The following is a 19,150-nucleotide window of genomic DNA, read 5'->3' as shown; positions in this document are numbered from 1 at the left end:
CCGACCCACCAACTTTTGGCCCCCTTTTTGGGGGTCAAAAATTCGGCTTGTATGCGAGTATATACGGTACTTATCAAACCCAGCAAGTGACTGGTGCAGCAAATGGTACAGAGTCATATAAGAGGTGTGGAGGCTGGTCAGTTGATGATCGTTTCGCCAATCTATTAGGGCTTTTTCAAGACCATAGGACATAACTATACTGTGTTCCTTTTTTCTTTCTCTGCCTGAGGCCTTTTGCACACTACATGCGATTCCGATTTTTTACACAGCAATTTTTTACACAATCCGATTTTTGATTACGATTAAAAAAAAAAAAAGTACTGCATGTTGCTACGTTTTTTAATCAGAATCAAAAATCAGATTGTATAAAAAAAAAAAAAAAAAAATCAGAATAGCATGTAGTTTGCAAGAGGCCTTAAAGAGTTAAAAAAAAAAAATCAGGTGTGCAAGTGACTGTTTCTGTCTGGGTCGGGACTGGATCAAACTATAGTATAACCCTCACTGATAAGGATTTACAGCCATAGAACACTTTCCTGGCTAAATATGGCTACTGAGAGCAGGAAAGAGATAAAAAGCAGAAACAATAAAACAGTAAAAACTTAAAGGCGTTGTAAGGCAAATTTAAATAAAATGAACGCTACTTACCGGGGGCTTCCTCCAGTCCCAAGCTCCTAGGACCTCCCTCGCCGCATCTCTGCGCGCAGCCGTTTGCCAGAGCTCCGACCCGGTCCCCGGCGATGCCGTCAGAGCGACCTGGAGGTCGCTCTGTACTGCACCTGCGCGATCGGCGCTCAATCACCGCCACGTGGGCCGGAGCGGACTGCGCTGGCGCAGTAGTTCTGCGCCTGCGCTGTCTGCTCCGGCCCACGTGGTGGTGATTGACAGTGCCGCTCGCGCAGGTGCAGTACAGAGCGACCTCCAGGTCGCTCTGACGGCATCGCCGGGGACCGGGTCGGAGCTCTGGCAAACGGCTGCGCGCAGAGATGCGGCGAGGGAGGTCATGGGAGCTTGGGGCTGGAGGAAGCCCCCGGTAAGTAGCGTTCATTTTATTTAAATTTGCCTTACAACTCCTTTAAAGTAGAGTTAACCTCCCTGGCGTTCAATTTCCCCAGGATTTCTGTGCAAAAAGTGGTTCAATTAATTTCAAATAATTTTCAAACTTTTTTTGTACTCACTTTTTTCATGTGGAATTCAATACAGGTTATTGTATTGAATTCAGTACAAGAAAAAAAATGGTTTGCCGTCAGATGTTAATGACGCTGCATGACTCTGACGGCATCAACACTGATCGCCTGGGAACATGCTATCGCCAAGGGAGGAGCAAATCTGCCAAGGGACATTTAAAAAGACACTGGGGAAGTTATCGGAGGTACACGACGATGGATCAGCTCACCAATGGTTAGTATAAGCCCCAGTATAGGTTAACCAGCGATAGTTTCCACAGTATAGGTAAGCCAGCTATAGGTTCCGCAGTATAGGTTAGCCAGCTATCATTGCTACAATATAGATAAGCCAGCTATAGGTGCCACAGTGTAGGTTAGCCAGCTATAGTTGCCCCAATATAAGTAAGCCAGCTATAGGTGCCACAGTATAGGTTAGCCATGTATAGTTGTCCCAGTATAGGTAAGCAAGCTATAAAAGCCATAGTATAGGTTAGCCAGCTAGGTGCCCCAGTATACGTAAGTCAGCTATAGGAAGCCAGTATAGGTTAGCCAGGTATTAGTGTCCCCAGTATAAGCAAGCCAGCTATAGGTGCTACTGTATAGTTAGCCAGCTAGAAGTGCCCCCACCTTCCCTCCTGACCCCCAGCAGCACTGTGAGATAAGTATGGGCGGTATTACTCATGGAGGCTCCCTCTCCAGCAATGATCGCACATTTTCCTCCAACGTACAGCTCCGGGCTACTGTTCACAGTACGGGGACGCGGCGTAGTGACGTCACCAAACCACATCCCCATACTGTGAAGAGTAGCCCAGAGCTGTACGGTGTAGGAGAATGCAGGATTATTGCTGGAGAGAGCCTCGGTGGGTAATACCACCCATACTCATCTCACAGCACCGCCGCGAGATCAGGAGGGAGGATAGGAAAGGAGGGAGGATTGTAGAGGAGAAAGGAAGGGAGCGGGGGGGGGGGGGGGAATGCCACTGCACTGCTCTGCCCCTCCGGCTCCATGTGGGCTTCCCTAGCGCTGATGGACGCATGTTGGCACACTTTCGGTAGCACAGATCGCTACCCACAGTGTGCCGACAGGCATCCATCAGTCCTAGGGAAGCCCAAAGAAGGGGAAAAAAAAGCAGATGGAGCAGAGCAGCTAGAAGTCTCCCTCATGGAAGTCCAGACTCGTCCATACCGCTTTCACCAACTATAAGCTGGACAAGTCAGGCTCATACTTACCTCTCGGGAAGTTAAATATAGAATAAATCATTTTAGGAGGAGGAGCATAGATACAATTGTTTTTCTTATCAGTTTATTTTCACCTCATGTTTCCTTTTTATCAGTTGAATTTTTGCAAATTCATAATCACACGTTAGACAAACGCTAGTCCCCAACACTAACTGAATTAGAGCCGCATGTATCCACAGTGTTCTCCCCAGAAATGTTTTCCAGCCGGGTGGTATGAAAAAGTAGCCGGGTGGGGATAGACACTCTGGGTGCTACTAGGTGGGGAATCACTTCCCCCCCCCCCCCCCCCCACACACACACCCCTTTAAAGTGACATGCTAGGCTCTGTCTTGTGTACAGGAATCCCCTCCTGCTCCCTCACCGCCATTTCAAGCTGCTGTGTTCCTTATCACCGCACCTCCTCGCTCTTTTGGATGGGAGCGTTTTGCCCATGCACAGTAGCAATTTTTAGTTACTGTGCAAGTGCAGCACGCTACCGGACATGGGAACCTTATGAAGGAGGCGAGTGGCAAGTGGTCACGCATGCAGAGTTCAGAGGGGGCAGCAGAGGAACAAAGCAGCCCGGAATGACTGCAAGGAATAAGAACAACTTTAGGGGCTGGAAGAAGCCCCAGGTAAGTAGCTGGCCATTTTCTTTTAATAGTGTCTTTTAAAGTTTTAACTACTCTTCAGCTGATTTGATAATGAAACTAGCAGCTTTTCCTATATACATGGGTGGTCCTAGTGAGGAAAAGAGGATTTCTGGGCCGTGGCATGATATTGATAAGCAGGCAGCTTATGAATCTTATGAATATCATGCTATGGCACCAGATATCCCCTCTTACACCACCCATGTATATAGGAAACATGGGGAAAAAATCTTGGTAGTTTCATTTTCAAAATCAGTCAGTCGCACGCAATATAGCTGGGTGTATGGTTGTCAAGGGGCCAGGGTGTCACTAATCACTCTGCTGCTGTCTGGCTTTGCCCTGCGAGTCTGTAACCATCTCCTATCTCCCCCTCAAGCTGCAGCTCTCTCTCACCTGTAACACTTCTGGCATTAGTCAGAGCCCGTGGAACTCACAGGGCAGGGTAATAAGGAGGTCAAAGGGTCAAGCATCCCCCCCTCCCTCCTTCAGCAGCAGCCAGCAAGACACACAAACACGCAATGGCTGGCAGCGGGATGAATACAGGGAGATGAGGAAGACAGGAGCGTCTGGCTAACCATTGCATTCCACAGAGAGAACTGAGCCACGCGTCTTCTCCCTACCTCTCCGATATTCTGCTCAACTGAGCAGCGTGACGTCACCTACACTCCCCGCCCCTCCACAGAACTGACGGGAGCTGAGGAGGAGGGCGGAGGCAGCGTCCCTGAGTGACAGCAGCTGGCTGCAATGAGACAGCCGCTGCTGCTCACTAATGAGCACACAGAACGCTGATATTATCAGCCGGGCGCTCGGGGGAGATGACCCGGGCGGCGCGCCCTGGTAAAAGGCTCTGGGGAGAACACTGTATCCACATAATGACTGTTTGAGTATTCTAAAAGGACAACTAAAGTGAGAGGGGTATGGAAGCAGCCATGTTTATTTCCTTTTAGACCTCTTTCACATCAGGACGTTGCGTTTGGGGCTACGTTAAGGTCGCATAACGTGCCCCTAACGCAATGCATGGTGGTGTTGAAGGAGGACGCTACCTAGAGCCGCGTTATGCAGTTCTTGGTGCGCCTTTTCTGTGCTATGGACTGTGGAGACCACGTGATCCGCATCACGTGGTCCCGCCAGCCAATCGCCGCACAGAGCGGCCGCTCCAGGAAGTAAACACTGCACGTCACTGAGTGCAGCGAATATTAATTAGCCATGGGGCTAGGGGCACTACCAGACTCTCTCTCCTCCCAACATAACTGCGCATGTGCAAACAGTCTAACGCGACCACAGCCGCGTATAACGCACAGCATGCAGCACTTTCCAGTTAACGTCCAGCGTTACCCTGTAACGCAACGTGGGCACTGTGAACAGCCCATTGAGTTTTCATTGCTGTGAGTTGGGCTGCGTTACAGGCTGCTCTAACGTCAGCCTGTAACGTCCCCACTGTGAAAGCAGCCTTAAACAATACCAGTTGCCTGGCAGCCCTGCTGATCTCTTTGGCTGCAGTAGTGTTTTGATCACAGACCTGAAAAAAGCATGCTTCTAATCCAGTCATAGTAGAGTCAGAGCATGTGATCAGCATGCTAGTTCCGGGACGATGGCGAAAAGAGAGGAGGAGGATCAGCAGGACAGCCAGGCAAGCATTACTGTTTAAAGAGACACTGAAGCGAAAAAAAAAATTATGATATTATGATTTGTATGTGTAGCACAGCTAAGAAATAAAACATTAAGATCAGATACATCAGTGTAATTGTTTCCAGTACAGGAAGAATTAAGAAACTCCAGTTGTTATCTCTATGCAAAAAAGCCATTAATCTCTACAAATTTCAAAGTCGTGGAGAGGGCTGTCTTCTGACTTTTATTATCTCAACTGTAAGTGAACAGTTTTCTTTTTCTCTGCCAGAGGAGAGGTCATTAGTTCACAGACTGCTCTGAAAGACTCATTTTGAATGCTGAGTGTTGTGTAATCTGCACATATTGTAGAATGATGCAATGTTAGAAAATACACTATATACCTGAAAATAAAAATATGAGAATATTTTCTTTGCTGCTAATCTTCTAGTAATTATTCATAGTACACAACCAATTCATTATATCATATTTTTTTTTCGCTTCAGTGTCTCTTTAAATATAAATAAATATGGCAGCCTCCATATACCTCTCAGTTCAAGTGTATGTAAGGCTGGGTTCACAATGGCAAGTTGTATAACCCACGCAGGGGCGTAGCTAGAAATGACTGGGCCCCATAGCAAAAAAAAATTATGCCCCCCCCCCTCCCCCCACGACCTTCCAACCCCACGGACCTCGGACCTCCCACCCAAACATTTTGTGGGGCAATCTGATTTCCCCACAATATGCAACCAGATTGTCGGCAGATTTCCCTACAATATGCAACCAGATTGTCGGCAGATTTCCCTACAATATGCAACCAGATTGTCGGCAGATTTCCCTACAATATGCAACCAGATTGTCGGCAGATTTCCCTACAATATGCAACCAGATTGTCGGCAGATTTCCCTACAATATGCAACCAGATTGTCGGCAGATTTCCCTACAATATGCAACCAGATTGTCGGCAGATTTCCCTACAAAATGCAACCAGATTGTCGGCAGATTTCCCAACAAAATGCAACCAGATTGTCGGCAGATTTCCCAACAAAATGCAACCAGATTGTCGGCAGATTTCCACACAATATGCAACCAGATTGTCGGCAGATCTCCACACAATATGCAACCAGATTGTCGGCAGATTTCCACACAATATGCAACCAGATTGTCAGCAGATTTCACCACAAAATGCAGTATATGTAGTTAGGTCTATAGTGGGCTAACATTAATTACCTGGAGGGAGGGTGGTTGGGCAGGCTGGCACACTATTTGCGGTGCAGGCAATGCACTGGGTAGGCAGTTAGGTAGCTGGGTGGGAGGGTAGGGAGATAGGTAGACGAGTGGGAGGGTAGGCAGATAGGTAGACGGGTGGGCAGTTAGGTAGACGGGTGGGCAGTTAGGTAGCAGGGTGGGAAGTTAGGTAGAAAGGTGGGCAGTTAGGTAGCCAGGTGGGAAGTTAGGTAGAAAGGTGGGCAGTTAGGTAGCCGGGTGGGAAGTTAGGTAGCCGGGTGGCAGGGTGGGCAGTTAGGTAGCCGGGTGGGCAGTTAGGTAGCTGGGTGGCAGGGTAGGCAGATAGGTAGCTGGGTGGCAGGGTAGGCAGTTAGGTAGCTGGGTGGGCAGTTAGGTAGCTGGGTGGCAGGGTAGGCAGATAGGTAGCCAGGTGGGCAGCTAGGTAGCTGGGTGGGCAGTTAGATATCCAGGTGGGAGGGTGGGAAGTTAGGTAGCCAGGTGGGCAGTTAGGTAGCCGGGTGGGCAGTTAGGTAGCTGGGTGGCAGGGTAGGCAGTTAGGTAGCCGGGTGGCAGGGTGGGCAGTTAGGTAGCCAGGTGGGAGGGTGAGCAGTTAGGTAGCCGGGTGGGAGGGTGGGCAGTTAGGTAGCCGGGTGGGAGAGTGGGCAGTTAGGTAGCCGGGTGGGAGGGTGGGCAGTTAGGTAGCCGGGTGGGAGGGTGGGCAGTTAGGTAGCCCTCAGTTAGGTAGCCGGGTGGCAGGGTGGGCAGTTAGGTAGCCAGGTGGGAGGGTGAGCAGTTAGGTAGCCGGGTGGGCAGTTAGGTAGCCGGGTGGGAGGGTGGGCAGTTAGGTAGTGGGCAGTTAGGTAGCCGGGTGGGAGAGTGGGCAGTTAGGTAGCCGGGTGGGTAGTTAGGTAGCCCTCAGTTAGGTAGCCGGGTGGCAGGGTGGGCAGTTAGGTAGCCGGGTGGGAGGGTGAGCAGTTAGGTAGCCGGGTGGGAGGGTGAGCAGTTAGGTAGCCGGGTGGGAGGGTGAGCAGTTAGGTAGCCGGGTGGGAGGGTGGGCAGTTAGGTAGCCGGGTGGGAGGGTGGGCAGTTAGGTAGTGGGCAGTTAGGTAGCCGGGTGGGAGAGTGGGCAGTTAGGTAGCCGGGTGGGCAGTTAGGTAGCCCTCAGTTAGGTAGCCGGGTGGCAGGGTGGGCAGTTAGGTAGCCAGGTGGGAGGGTGAGCAGTTAGGTAGCCGGGTGGGAGGGTGAGCAGTTAGGTAGCCGGGTGGGAGGGTGAGCAGTTAGGTAGCCGGGTGGGAGGGTGGGCAGTTAGGTAGCCGGGTGGGAGAGTGGGCAGTTAGGTAGCCTTCAGTTAGGTAGCCCTCAGTTAGGTAGCCGGGTGGGCAGTTAGGTAGTGGGCAGTTAGGTAGCCGGGTGGGAGAGTGGGCAGTTAGGTAGCCGGGTGGGTGGGCAGTTAGGTAGCCCTCAGTTAGGTAGCCAGGTGGGAGGGTGGGCAGTTAGGTAGTGGGCAGTTAGGTAGCCGGGTGGGAGGGTGGGCAGTTAGGTAGCCGGGCGGGAGGGGAGGTAGCTGCCTCACCTGGGGTCCCCCCTCCTTTTATCAGCGGCGGGAGGTGCGTCATATACAGAAGGCTCCGTCGGAGTAATCAGCCACTAGAGGTTCAGCTGCCTCCGGGATACGGTGTCCCTAGAGATGAGCGTAATGACCTAATTACGATTTCGCGAAATTTCGCGTAATTAGTGTAATTACGATTATGGCCGTAAGTACATAATAGTAATGAAGATGGATTTCGCGAAATTTCGCGTAAGCGTAATTTTCGCGTAATTTTCGCATTACAGTCGTATCATGCCGTAATTTCGCATTAAACGCTACCGTAATTTCGCGTTAAACCGTAACGCTCTGTATAATATAAAAAAGCCGCCGACTTTAAGGGTTAATAGCAAAGCCCCCTTAAATGCTAAGAGCCTCAAATTTGGAGAATATATTAAGGAGATCAGGAGGAATAAGAGGAAAAAAATTTTTTTCAAAAAGACCTTATAGTTTTTGAGAAAATCGATGTTAAAGTTTCAAAGGAAAAATGTAAACATTTAAAAACCCGCCGACTTTAACGGTTAATAGCAAAGCCTGCTTAAAGTTTAGGAACACCAAATTCCCAGGGTATATTAAGGGGATCAGTGGGAATAAGAGGAAAAAATTTTTTTTCAAAAAGACCTTATAGTTTTTGAGAAAATCGATTTTTAAGTTTCAAGGCCGAAAATGTCTTTTAAATGCGGAAAATGTCAGTTTTTTTTGCACAGGTAACATTAGTGTATTAATTTCATAGATTCCCCCAAGTGGGAAGAGTTTTACTTACTTCGTTCTGAGTGTGGGAAATATTTAAAAAAAACGACGTGGGGTCCCCCCTCCCAGACCTCTTTAACCCCTTGTCCCCCATGCAGGCTGGGATAGCCAGAATGCGGAGCACCGGCCGCGTGGGGCTCCGCACCCTGACTATACCAGCCCGCATGGTCCATGGATTGGGGGGTCTCGGAAGGGGAGGGGCAGCCAAGCTTTCCCCTCCCCCTCCGAGCCCTTGTCCAATCCAAGGACAAGGGGCTCTTCTCCACCTCCGATGGGCGGTGGAGGTGGAGGCCGCGATTTCCTGGGGGGGAGGTTCATGGTGGAATCTGGGAGTCCCCTTTAAAAAGGGGTCCCCCAGATGCCCACCCCCCCTCCCAGGAGAAATGAGTATAGAGGTACTTGTACCCCTTACCCATTTCCTTTAAGAGTTAAAAGTAAATAAAAACACTTAGAAAAAGTATTTTAATTGAACAAAAAACATAACCACGAAAAAAGTCCTTTAATATTCTTAATTAACCATTAATACTTACCTGTCCCTTTAAATAAATGATCCCTCGAAATAGCCTCGGAAATGTTCTATCAGTTACAATGTAACAAAGTTATTACAATGTAACAACTTTGTTACATTGTAACTACGCCGCACCCGACGTCACTCGCCGCCGCCGCATCCGCGTCTGCGCTGCACGGACCCGAGAGCTCTGAGCTATATAGCTCAGACCTCTCTAAAGCATCTTTGTATTTTGGCTCCAAGGAGCCCCATTGGTCCTTAGCAGACCAATGGGGTTCCTTCTGATTTGAAGGAACCCCATTGGTCTGCTAAGGACCAATGGGGCTCCTTGGAGCCAAAATACAAAGATGCTTTAGAGAGCTCTGAGCTATAGCTCAGAGCTCTCGGGTCAGTACAGACGCGGCGGCGGCGGCAGCGGCGGCGAGTGACGTCGGGTGCGGCGTAGTTACAATGTAACAAAGTTGTTACATTGTAATAACGACCCCACGTCGTTTTTTTTAAATATTTCCCACACTCAGAACGAAGTAAGTAAAACTCTTCCCACTTGGGGGAATCTATGAAAATAATACACTATTGTTACCTGTGCAAAAAAAACTGACATTTTCCGCATTTAAAAGACATTTTCGCCCTTGAAACTTAAAAATCGATTTTCTCAAAAACTATAAGGTCTTTTTGAAAAAATTTTTTTTCCTCTTATTCCCACTGATCCCCTTAATATACCCTGGGAATTTGGTGTTCCTAAACTTTAAGCAGGCTTTGCTATTAACCGTTAAAGTCGGCGGGTTTTTAAATGTTTACATTTTTCCTTTGAAACTTTAACATCGATTTTCTCAAAAACTATAAGGTCTTTTTGAAAAAAATTTTTTTCCTCTTATTCCTCCTGATCTCCTTAATATATTCTCCAAATTTGAGGCTCTTAGCATTTAAGGGGGCTTTGCTATTAACCCTTAAAGTCGGCGGCTTTTTTATATTATATGGAGCGTTTTACGGTTTAATGCGAAATTACGGTAGCGTTTAATGCGAAATTACGGCATGAACGAAACGCGAAATTACGCGTTAAAAATTACGCTTACGGTATTTTCAATTACGATTTTAATGGCAATTACGCTACTGTAATTTCGCATCGTAATCGCAAATTTCGCATGCGTAATTTTAGTAATGCGAAATTTCGAAAATTTCAGCTCAACTCTAGGTGTCCCCACTGTATTGCTGCTCGCAATAAACCAGGAAGCGGTGCGAGCAGCAATACAGTGGGGACACCGTAGCCCGGAGGCAGCTGAACCTCTAGTGGCTGCTTACCCCCGCCGGAGCCTTCTGTATATGACTCACCTCCCACCGCTGATAAAAGGAGGGGGGACCCCAGGTGAGGAGGGGGGGGGCACTGAGGTGAGGGAGGGGGGCCCCAAACAAAAAGTAAACAAAAAAATAATAATAAACAAAAAAAAAAAATTCCTCTCGGGCAGCTGCGGGCCCCCTGTGACGTAGCGCTGCCGCGGGGCCCCGTAGCCACGCTATGGCGGCTATCCCCATTGCTACGCCACTGAACCCACGCATTATGAGTGTGAGCTGCAATGGAGAATGGACATAGACATTGATACAAAGCCTGCATGCAGCGAGTTAGAATAACGCAATCAGTTACAACGCAGTACTGTGAACAGCCCCATAGAATTGTATGGGCTGTGAATTGACATGTATAACTATTCTGCAACACAACTGAGCACTGTGTACTGGCCATAAGGCAGGGTTCACATTTGTCCAAGCTTAACATGCATACAAACGCAGTTTTTTGCCATCAGATTTCCATTAGGTCCAATGCAAATTGATAAGCAATCTCAACAGATCGACCTCAATTTTACAGCATGTGAGATAGATTGAAATCGATCGGAATCGGCCGCAAATCGATCGGGCAATCGATTTGCGATCGATCGGCCACTAACCAGCTGAGTGCATGGGCCCCTTTAGCACAAATACACAAAGTGGGAAACAGAAATCCAATTCTAAAGCTGGCCACTAACGGTCCAATTTCTAGCGAAAAATCGTTCGAGCGATCAGAAATTCTGATCGGATTGATTGTAAATAATCTCCATTGGTGGACACAATAGATTATGAACGAGTGAAAAGAATGTCGCCCGAATGAATTTTCGTCGAACGAAAATTTGGATTTTCTTGTTGGTCGTGATAGATAGGAAGCAATGATTGGTTAGTTGATGGTGTAGTGAACGATTTTTCGTCCGATCAGAATTTCTGATCGCTCTAACGATTTTTCGCTAGAAATTGGACCATTAGTGGCCAGCTTTAAAATAATTGCACAAGATTTGCAGCGATTGTGGATTTGCAATAACAGGTAAACACTGCGTGTCATGTGTGTGAACGCTGCATTAGGAATACTGTCAACATTAAAACGCAGTCTGTTTCCACAGAGGCAGATCCTGGATTAGGCCTCAATTCACTAAGCAGTTTAGACTAGACTACTGATGGTTCTTAGTCTACTGATCGTTTGGTCAGTTGCATCATTTAGACCTGGTATAAACCATTTACTTTACTGGTCTAATCTCTGTCAGAAAAAGTGGGCGTGGTTACTCCTTGTTCGCCTTTGTGAATTGAGTCATTACTGAATGTTAGACCAGGTCTAAAAACAGGTCTAAAACATTACACCAAACCATCAGTAGACTAAAAACCATCTGTAGACTAGTCTAAACTGCTTATTGAATTGAGGCCCACATGTCACTCTCCAGGCAGGAAGTAAAGGACAAACTAGACCAGTAATAGTAATAAAGAGAAAAGCAGGCAAAGTAAATACATCCATTCTGTCTACAGCTAAAATAAAACAAGATTTGTCTCTTAAACCTGTCTCAAAGTTCACTGTAAAATGCAGATTAACAGTAGTACTAGCCAGTAGAAGTCACACTACACTGACCACATACACAGGAACAACCAATCATACTTACTATAATATTAACAAATGTAGTAATAATCCCATCTCCACTCTACTCACCACAATACACCCCTGACACCCCCAGGAAAAGAAGGATTAGGGGGGACATCTTCATCTTCCAGGGTCCCAAATAAAATGTTGGCGAAAAAAGATCTGGCAAAAGCAATCCACCATAAGCTGCTGCAGGCTTCATAAGCCTTCCTAACAAGTAACTAGAGAATTCAGGACGTCTCATGTCTGAGTGAGATGTTTTGTCCAATAGTAAAATGAATACGTTATCATCATCAGTTGCCAGGCAGAGAGGTGCTGGGAAGGTTGCAGCAAGAAGTGACATTTTTTGTGTTAAGCTGGACACTAACGGTCCAATTTCTAGCGAAAAATCGTTCGAGCGATTAGAAATTCTGATCGGACGAAAAATCGTTCACTACACCATCAACTAACCAATCATTGCTTCTTATCTATCACGACCAACAAGAAAATCCAAATTTTGGTTCGACGAAAATTCAACCAAACGATTGTTTTTATAATCGTTCATTATCGATTGTGCCCATCAACTGAGATTATTTACAACCAATCCGATCAGAATTTCTGATCGCTCGAACGATTTTTCGCTAGAAATTGGACCGTTAGTGGTCAGCTTTAGAATAAAGTCTAAATTCTGGTGAGGATTTGGAATTTCCTAAATGTAACTGTAGATGTCATCCGGTATTGCCACAAGTGTATTAATATCTAGTGGAAATTCAATGAACCCAACCAGAAAATAAACATTTATTTATTATATGTTTTGCAGAGTTTCCCAACCCTTTCCTGAGCTGCGGCGAGGGACAGATCGACTGCCAGCGGCTGGAGAAAGACACAGGTAAGTGGAGCTTGTTTTTTTTTTTCTTTTTAACCCCGTATGTATCCTTTAAATAATAAAAAAACAGATACCTTGGGAGGGGGAAGCCTCTGAATCCCAATGAGGCTTCCCCAGTCCTTCTCGGTCCTCCATTCCGCTGTTGTACGCATGCGGACTAGCGGCTTTCCCCCTCAGGCTTTGGCAGAAATAACCAAGCCTGATCTGGTCCGTTCTATTGCGCAGGCGTATGTGCAGTAGAGCACACCCTGGGCTTCCCTCACAAAAGAGTGATAACTGATACCACGGCTGTGCTATGCAGTTACCACGCGATGTGACACGCGCAAAGGTTTGCGCGCATAAAGGCTTACGCCCGCGTGCTAACGAAGGTGTCCGCGCGATCGCTTGCGCCTTTGCGCGTGATCGTGCGCAAACATTCGTTTGGCACGCGGGCGTAAGGCTTTACGTGCGCAAACCTCGCACGCATCACATTGCGTGGTAACTGCCTAGCACGGCCGTGCTATCCGTTACACTCTTGTGAATCAAGTCCCCTCTCAGACTCGGATATTTCTGCCGGAGCTTGAGGGAAAAGCCATTAGTCCGCATGCGCGCACAGGTGACAAGCAGATCTTTGGGGCTTACAGCGCCTGAACCCCTCTGCTGAGGAAGACGGGGAAGCCACTTTAGGATCCAGGGGTTTGCCCTTCCTGAAGTAAGTACCTCCCCCTCCCGGTCCTTTTTTTCCCTTCAGGTACGCTTTAAGTGAATATGCAAATTTATGCCCCTGCAGGCTGAACATCCAGAGCCGTTGGTGTATAGTTAGCCTATAACATTCATTTTACAGCGCCACATCAAAGGGTTGGCCCTTTGAGGGGTCCGCAGAGATGCATGAAAGCACCTGCACATGAATGCACCCATGTCATCGGGTGCGTGCTCATGACATAGGTGCTCACATGCTCAGAAGCCAACCCCCGCTGGGTTGGTGATCCTTACAGGCAGCCAGCAAAACCCTGGTAAGTACCGGAACTTTGGCAATGGACCGAAATGACTTCTAGGGGCTGGAAGAAACCCAGGTAAGTAAAGACAGATTTAAGTGTTCGCCTCAGGAGTCCTTTAACCACTTGAGGACCCAGCCTTTACCCCCCCTTAAGGACCAGCGCTGATTACTGAGATCTGTGCTGGGTGGGCTCTACAGCCCCCAGCACAGATCAAACATTAGGCAGAGCGACCAGATCGCCCCCCTTTTCTCCCCACTAGGGGGATGATGTGCTGGGGGGGTCTGATCGCTTCTGCCTGCGTGTGGCTGGTGGGGGGGGCACCTCAAAGCCCCCTCCACCGCAGGATTCCCCCTCTCCTCCCTCCCTTCCCCGGAGATCGGAGGCTGCACAAGAACGGATCTGTTCTGTGCAGCCTCTAACAGGCCTGTCATGTCATGTGACAGCGATCCCCGGCCACTGATTGGCCAGGGATCGCTGATCTGGTACAACATTGCTACTGTTAGCAGCGTTGTACAAATGTAAACAAAGCGGATTATTTCCGCTTGTGTTTACATTTAGCCTGCGAGCCTCGATCTGCAGCCCACAGGCTATTCACGGAGCCCCCCGCCGTGAAATGGCAGGAAGCGGCTGTTTCCTGATTAATTAGCCTGCAGCCGGCGACGCAGATGTGCGTCGCTGGTCCTGCAGCTACCACTTTGCCGACGCGCGTTATGAGTGCGCGGTCGGCAAGACAAAATTACACTTAGCACAAATACACAAAGTGGGAAACAGAAATCCAATTCTCAAAAGAATTGCACGAGATTTGCAGCGATTGTGGATTTCAATGACAGGTAAACAGTGTGTGTCACGTGTGTGAACGCTGCATTAGGAATACTGTCAACAATAAAACGCAGTCTGTTTCCACATCGGGGAGGCAGATCCTGGATTAGGCCTCAATTCACTAAGCAGTTTAGATTTTGGTCAGTTGCATCATTTAGACCTGGTACAAACCATTTACTTTACTGGTCTAATCTCTGTCAGAAAAAGTGGGCGTGGTTACTCCTTATTCGTCTTAGTGAATTGTGTAATTACTGAATGTTAGACCAGGTCTAAAAACAGGTCTAAAACATTATACCAAACCATCAGCAGACTAAAAACCATCTGTAGACTAGTCTAAACTGCTTAGTGAATTGAGGCCCATATGTCACTCTCCAGGCAGGAAGTAAAGGACAAACTAGACCAGTAATAGTAATAAAGAGAAAAACAGGCAAGGTAAATACATCCATTCTGTCTACAGCAAAGATAAAATAAGATTTGTCTCTTAAACCTGTCTCAAAGTTCACTGTAAAATGCAGATTAACAGTAGTACTGGCCAGTAGAAGTCACACTACACTGACCACATACACAGGAACAACCAATCATACTTACTATAATATTAACAAATGTAGTAATAATCCCATCTCCACTCTACTCACCACAATACACCCCTGACACCCCCAGGATAAGCAGAATGAAGGGGGACATCTTCATCTTCCAGGGTCCCAAATAAAACGGCAAAAAAAGATCTGACAAAAGCAATCCACCATAAGCTACTGCAGGCTTCACATGCTTTGTATCTACAAACTAGAGAATCCAGGAAGTCTCACGTCTGACTATGCTGGTTGGAGCAGTTGAGATGTTTTTTCCAATTGTCCAATAGTAAAATGAATACATTATCATCATCAGTTGCCAGGCAGAGAGGTGCTGGGAAGGTTGCAGCAAGTGAAATTTCTTGTGTTAGAATAAAGTCTAAATTCAGGTGAGGATTTGGAATTTCCTAAATGTAACTGTAGATGTCATCCGGTATTGCCACAAGTGTATTAAAATCTAGTGGAAATTCAATGAACCCAACCAGAAAATAAACATTTATTTATTATCTGTTTATTATATGTTTTACAGTATTTTTGTGCTGTTATATTATTGTTATGAAGATTAGTTATTGCCAGGGGCATATCAATAGGGGGTGCAGCGGTAGCGACCGCATCGGGGCCCTTGGGCCAGAGGGGTCCCTCCCTCAACTGCAGTATTAGCTCTCTATTGGTCCTGTGCTCATAATAATCACTTCTATAGATACTTTGAATAGTGGTAATCATTAACAAACTTCTCCCCATTCCCTTCTTGCAGGTTTTGGTGTGCAGCATCAATTCATATGTATAGAGTGCTTGGGGGGCCCCAATGTAAAACTTGCATCAGGGCCCACAGCTCCTTAGCTACGCCACTGGTTATTGTCACTCATTTATTCCTCACTGACAAAACTTTTATTGTTGTTATTAATATTTTGTGTTTTTATAGTGCTGACAGCACAGTCCAGAATATATAGTCTTGTCACGAAGGCCTCTTAGGCCCGGTGCACACCAAAAACCGCTAGCAGATCCGCAAAATGCTAGCAGATTTTTAAACGCTTTTTCTTCTTTTTCTGCAGCGTTTCAGCTAGCATTTTGCGGTTTTGTGAAGCGTTTTTGGTGTAGTAGATTTCATGTATTGTTACAGTAAAGCTGTTACTGAACAGCTACTGTAACAAAAACGCCTGGCAAACCGCTCTGAAGTGCCGTTTTTCAGAGCGGTTTGCGTTTTTCCTATACTTAACATTGAGGCAGAAACGCCTCCGCAATCCAAAATCTGCAGCAGCCCGGGAGTATGCGTTTCTGAAAAACGCCTCCCGCTCTGGTGTGCACCAGCCCATTGAGATACATTACGCAAGCGTATCCGCAGCCGCAAGCGGATCGCAAAACGCAGCCGAACCGCTCTGGTGTGCACTAGGCCTTTCAGACGGTAGGCTGAACTGCACACTTGCCGAGCAGTTCAGCCTCCCATCTTGCGCCCGCCAGTGCAATTCGGGTGCAATTTAAATGCAGCCGAATTTCAGCGGTAGCAACACCTCAGTAGCTAAATGCTGACCTGTTGGAGTTACAGAGTGACAGAGAACCGGGTGTTGAGTGTGAGCGAGGCTGCAGCCGTGTTCAGATCTGACTCCATGTGGGGGGAGGGGTCTGACAGGCGGTCAGATGGCTGCAGTTTCCGAACTAGTGGAAATGGGTCCTAACTGTCCTTTAAGCTGGCCACTAACGATCCAATTTCTAGAGAAAAATCATTCGAGCCATCAGAAATTCTGATCGGAAGTGAAAGCTATCACAACCAACAAGAAGATCCAAATTTTGGTTTGCTAAAAATCCAGTCGTACGACTATTTTTATAATCGTTTGTAATCAATTGTGCCCATCAACGAAGATTATTTACAACCAATCTGAAAAGAATTTGTGATCACTCGAACAATTTTTCTCTAGAAATTGGCTACCTACCTTTAGAGAGGCTCCCAACTATCTTGTTTTTTACTGGAATACAACCCATCATCTTAGAACTGTAACCACTTTATTAGCTTTCTTATAACAGACCATACAAACGGCAGTTAACCACTTAACTACTACCCTTCGTTTATAAAGGTGCACGGCTGTCAGTTATCAGCTGCAGCAACATTTATAAATGTCATAGCATGGATACAGAGGCGCCAGAAGGATAAAAAGATCGAAAACCTTTAAAAATTAGGAGGTAGTGGTGGACTTACCTCCTGCGGGCAGACACAAGAAAATGCAGAGAAAATAAATATGGCGCTTGGCATAGTACCAGACCTGTTGTTGTATAGGCTCCATCTTATTGCCTGAGGAAGCGGGTCACTCCTGCGAAACGCGTTGTATTTTACTGGAGTATGTAAATAAATTGTTTTGCTGAAAATGGATTGGCATTTTCTTGTGTCTGCCAGGAGGAGGTAAGTCCACCACTGCCTCCTCATTTTTAAATGTTTTAGATCTTTTTATCCTTCTGGCACCTCTGTATCCATACTACCTTATACATATCCACCCTTCATGGAGGGGTGTTACTCTTTTTTCCTTGATCTACAAAGAGCGACTTCTTAGCCCTGAGTGGGGTCAGGTCTAATCTCCTCACCTGCCTAGACAGTGGTTGCCTATGCGGTAACCCTGACCTGTGAGTATTCTGCACATACTCTTTCCAGAGGCATAGCTAAGCTTTTTAGTGCCCGCGGACAAAGACAGTTTTTGCGCCCCCCCCCCTCTGGACAAATTGGGCATGGCCATGCATCAGAATGTGGGTGTGGTCATGGGTGGAGCCAAATGCTGTTTAGATAGCCAGATGTGCCTCCCTTCCCCCGTCTGTCTCCCTTCCCCTTATTTAGATAGCCAGATGTACCCCCTATAATTAGCCAGATGTGCCCCCCTTGTTCTGCTGCTGTTAACACTTCTGCACTCATTCTGCAGAGGGAGGGAGGGAAGCAGGGGCACTTTAGGCAGCCAGCGAGCTGCCTCTCACTCACTTGGTGGTGCGGTGGCCATGCTCTGCACCCCCTTACAGTGCTGCGCCTGGGGACAGGTGTCCCCCCTTGCCCACCCATAGCTACGCCTCTGACTCTTTCCACACACTTTCATTTACCAGAACATACTACACTATATTATTTTATTATTATTATTTTTTTATTTATATAGCGCCAACATATTCCGCAGCGCTTTACAAAGCACAATAAGACGACAAGGGGAACATAGATACAACTAACAAATATACAGCAGAGTTCCAAGCAGCACAAATATTGTTACAAAAACAGTAAACATTAGGAGGATGACCCTGCCCTTGCGAGCTTACAATCTAATGGGTAGTGGGGGACACACTAGGTAAGGGGGTGGAGGATGGATGAGGCAGTGATTCTTTGCCTCTGATTACATTGTGACAAATAAGTAAATAAAGGGCTATAGAATGTTATAAGCTTGTCTGAAAAGGTGTGTTTTAAGAGTGCGTTTGAAGATGTCCAGGTTTGGAGCATGACGTACAGGGGAGCATGGGCTCACGTGTCTCTCTTTTTGTTTCATTTATTAATGGTGGCTGTAACTCCATCCATCTGTCCCTGGCGCTTTGAGTATCTCAAAGGACCCAGCAGTACACTGTAGACAGGTCCCATGGGTAGTAGCCACTCGCCAATTGCAGCTCTGCAAGTCACATGATCACAGTACAGTGATCATGTGATCACTGCAATCATAACAAAGGGGAAGAGCTCCCTGGACAGTGCGCCCATGTGCCTCTCCTTCCAGTAATGTACTACTGGACCCGACTGCAGACAGAGGAGCCATCTCAAGGGAACACCGTTTGGAGCCAGGAAGGAGGTGAGTTCATTCTTCTACGACGCTCTCTGCACTCACTCTGCACCGGAGGGGGGAGCAGGGAGGAGAGGTCCTGGGGAGAGGTCCTGGGGAGGATGAAGCCAGGCCCCCCTCCCCACGGCTGACTCCTAGTGTGGCTGCGGCTCCCCCCTCCATTACTGCGCCCCCCTCCCTCACTGCGCTCTGAGCAGATACCCGCCTTGCCCGCCACTGGAAACAGGGCTGTTTCTAATAGCTTGTATTATCAGTGATCAGAAGCAGGTTTTAAGAGAAAAAACGTGTGGATAGACATGATTAGACGGATAGAACATGTGGATAGACACCCCAATTAGACGTTCGATCAGACAAAACGTCTGTTGGATATAAAATCAAAGTGGAATTTAAGACACTTGTGATCGAAAATCATGTCGGTTTCCCCCGCAGGAACGTATTTATATGCCGAATTATGATCAGGACCCTCCCATGTGGGCTGGGAAGATTGCACAGTTGAAAACAGA

At 47.2% G+C, this 19,150-nt stretch overlaps 1 protein-coding gene across 10 annotated transcripts in view; it reads right to left on the bottom strand.

Annotated features, from left to right (window-relative positions):
• The window catches only part of LOC137528712 (class I histocompatibility antigen, F10 alpha chain-like), a 318,384-nt gene that overhangs the window by 118,811 nt on the left and 180,423 nt on the right, over positions 1–19,150 (bottom strand). For 4 of the 10 annotated variants that reach the window (XM_068250211.1, XM_068250212.1, XM_068250215.1 and 1 more), the window contains exon 1: positions 11,702–11,845. The exons of 2 other annotated variants lie outside the window; for them this stretch is intronic. In XM_068250211.1, the coding sequence (XP_068106312.1) occupies positions 11,702–11,834 (133 nt within the window). In that variant the 5' untranslated portion in view covers positions 11,835–11,845. Of the gene's footprint in view, positions 1–11,701; positions 11,846–14,928; positions 15,091–19,150 lie in introns of those variants that run through there. 4 more of the 10 variants (XM_068250214.1, XM_068250218.1, XM_068250219.1 and 1 more) reach the window with 2 other exon arrangements.

The sequence above is a fragment of the Hyperolius riggenbachi genome, chromosome 8 (assembly GCF_040937935.1).
Source record: "Hyperolius riggenbachi isolate aHypRig1 chromosome 8, aHypRig1.pri, whole genome shotgun sequence".
Classification (NCBI taxonomy): domain Eukaryota; kingdom Metazoa; phylum Chordata; class Amphibia; order Anura; family Hyperoliidae; genus Hyperolius; species Hyperolius riggenbachi.
The sequence above is the reverse complement of the archived record's forward strand: the minus strand, read 5'-3'. Positions and strand labels throughout refer to the sequence as shown.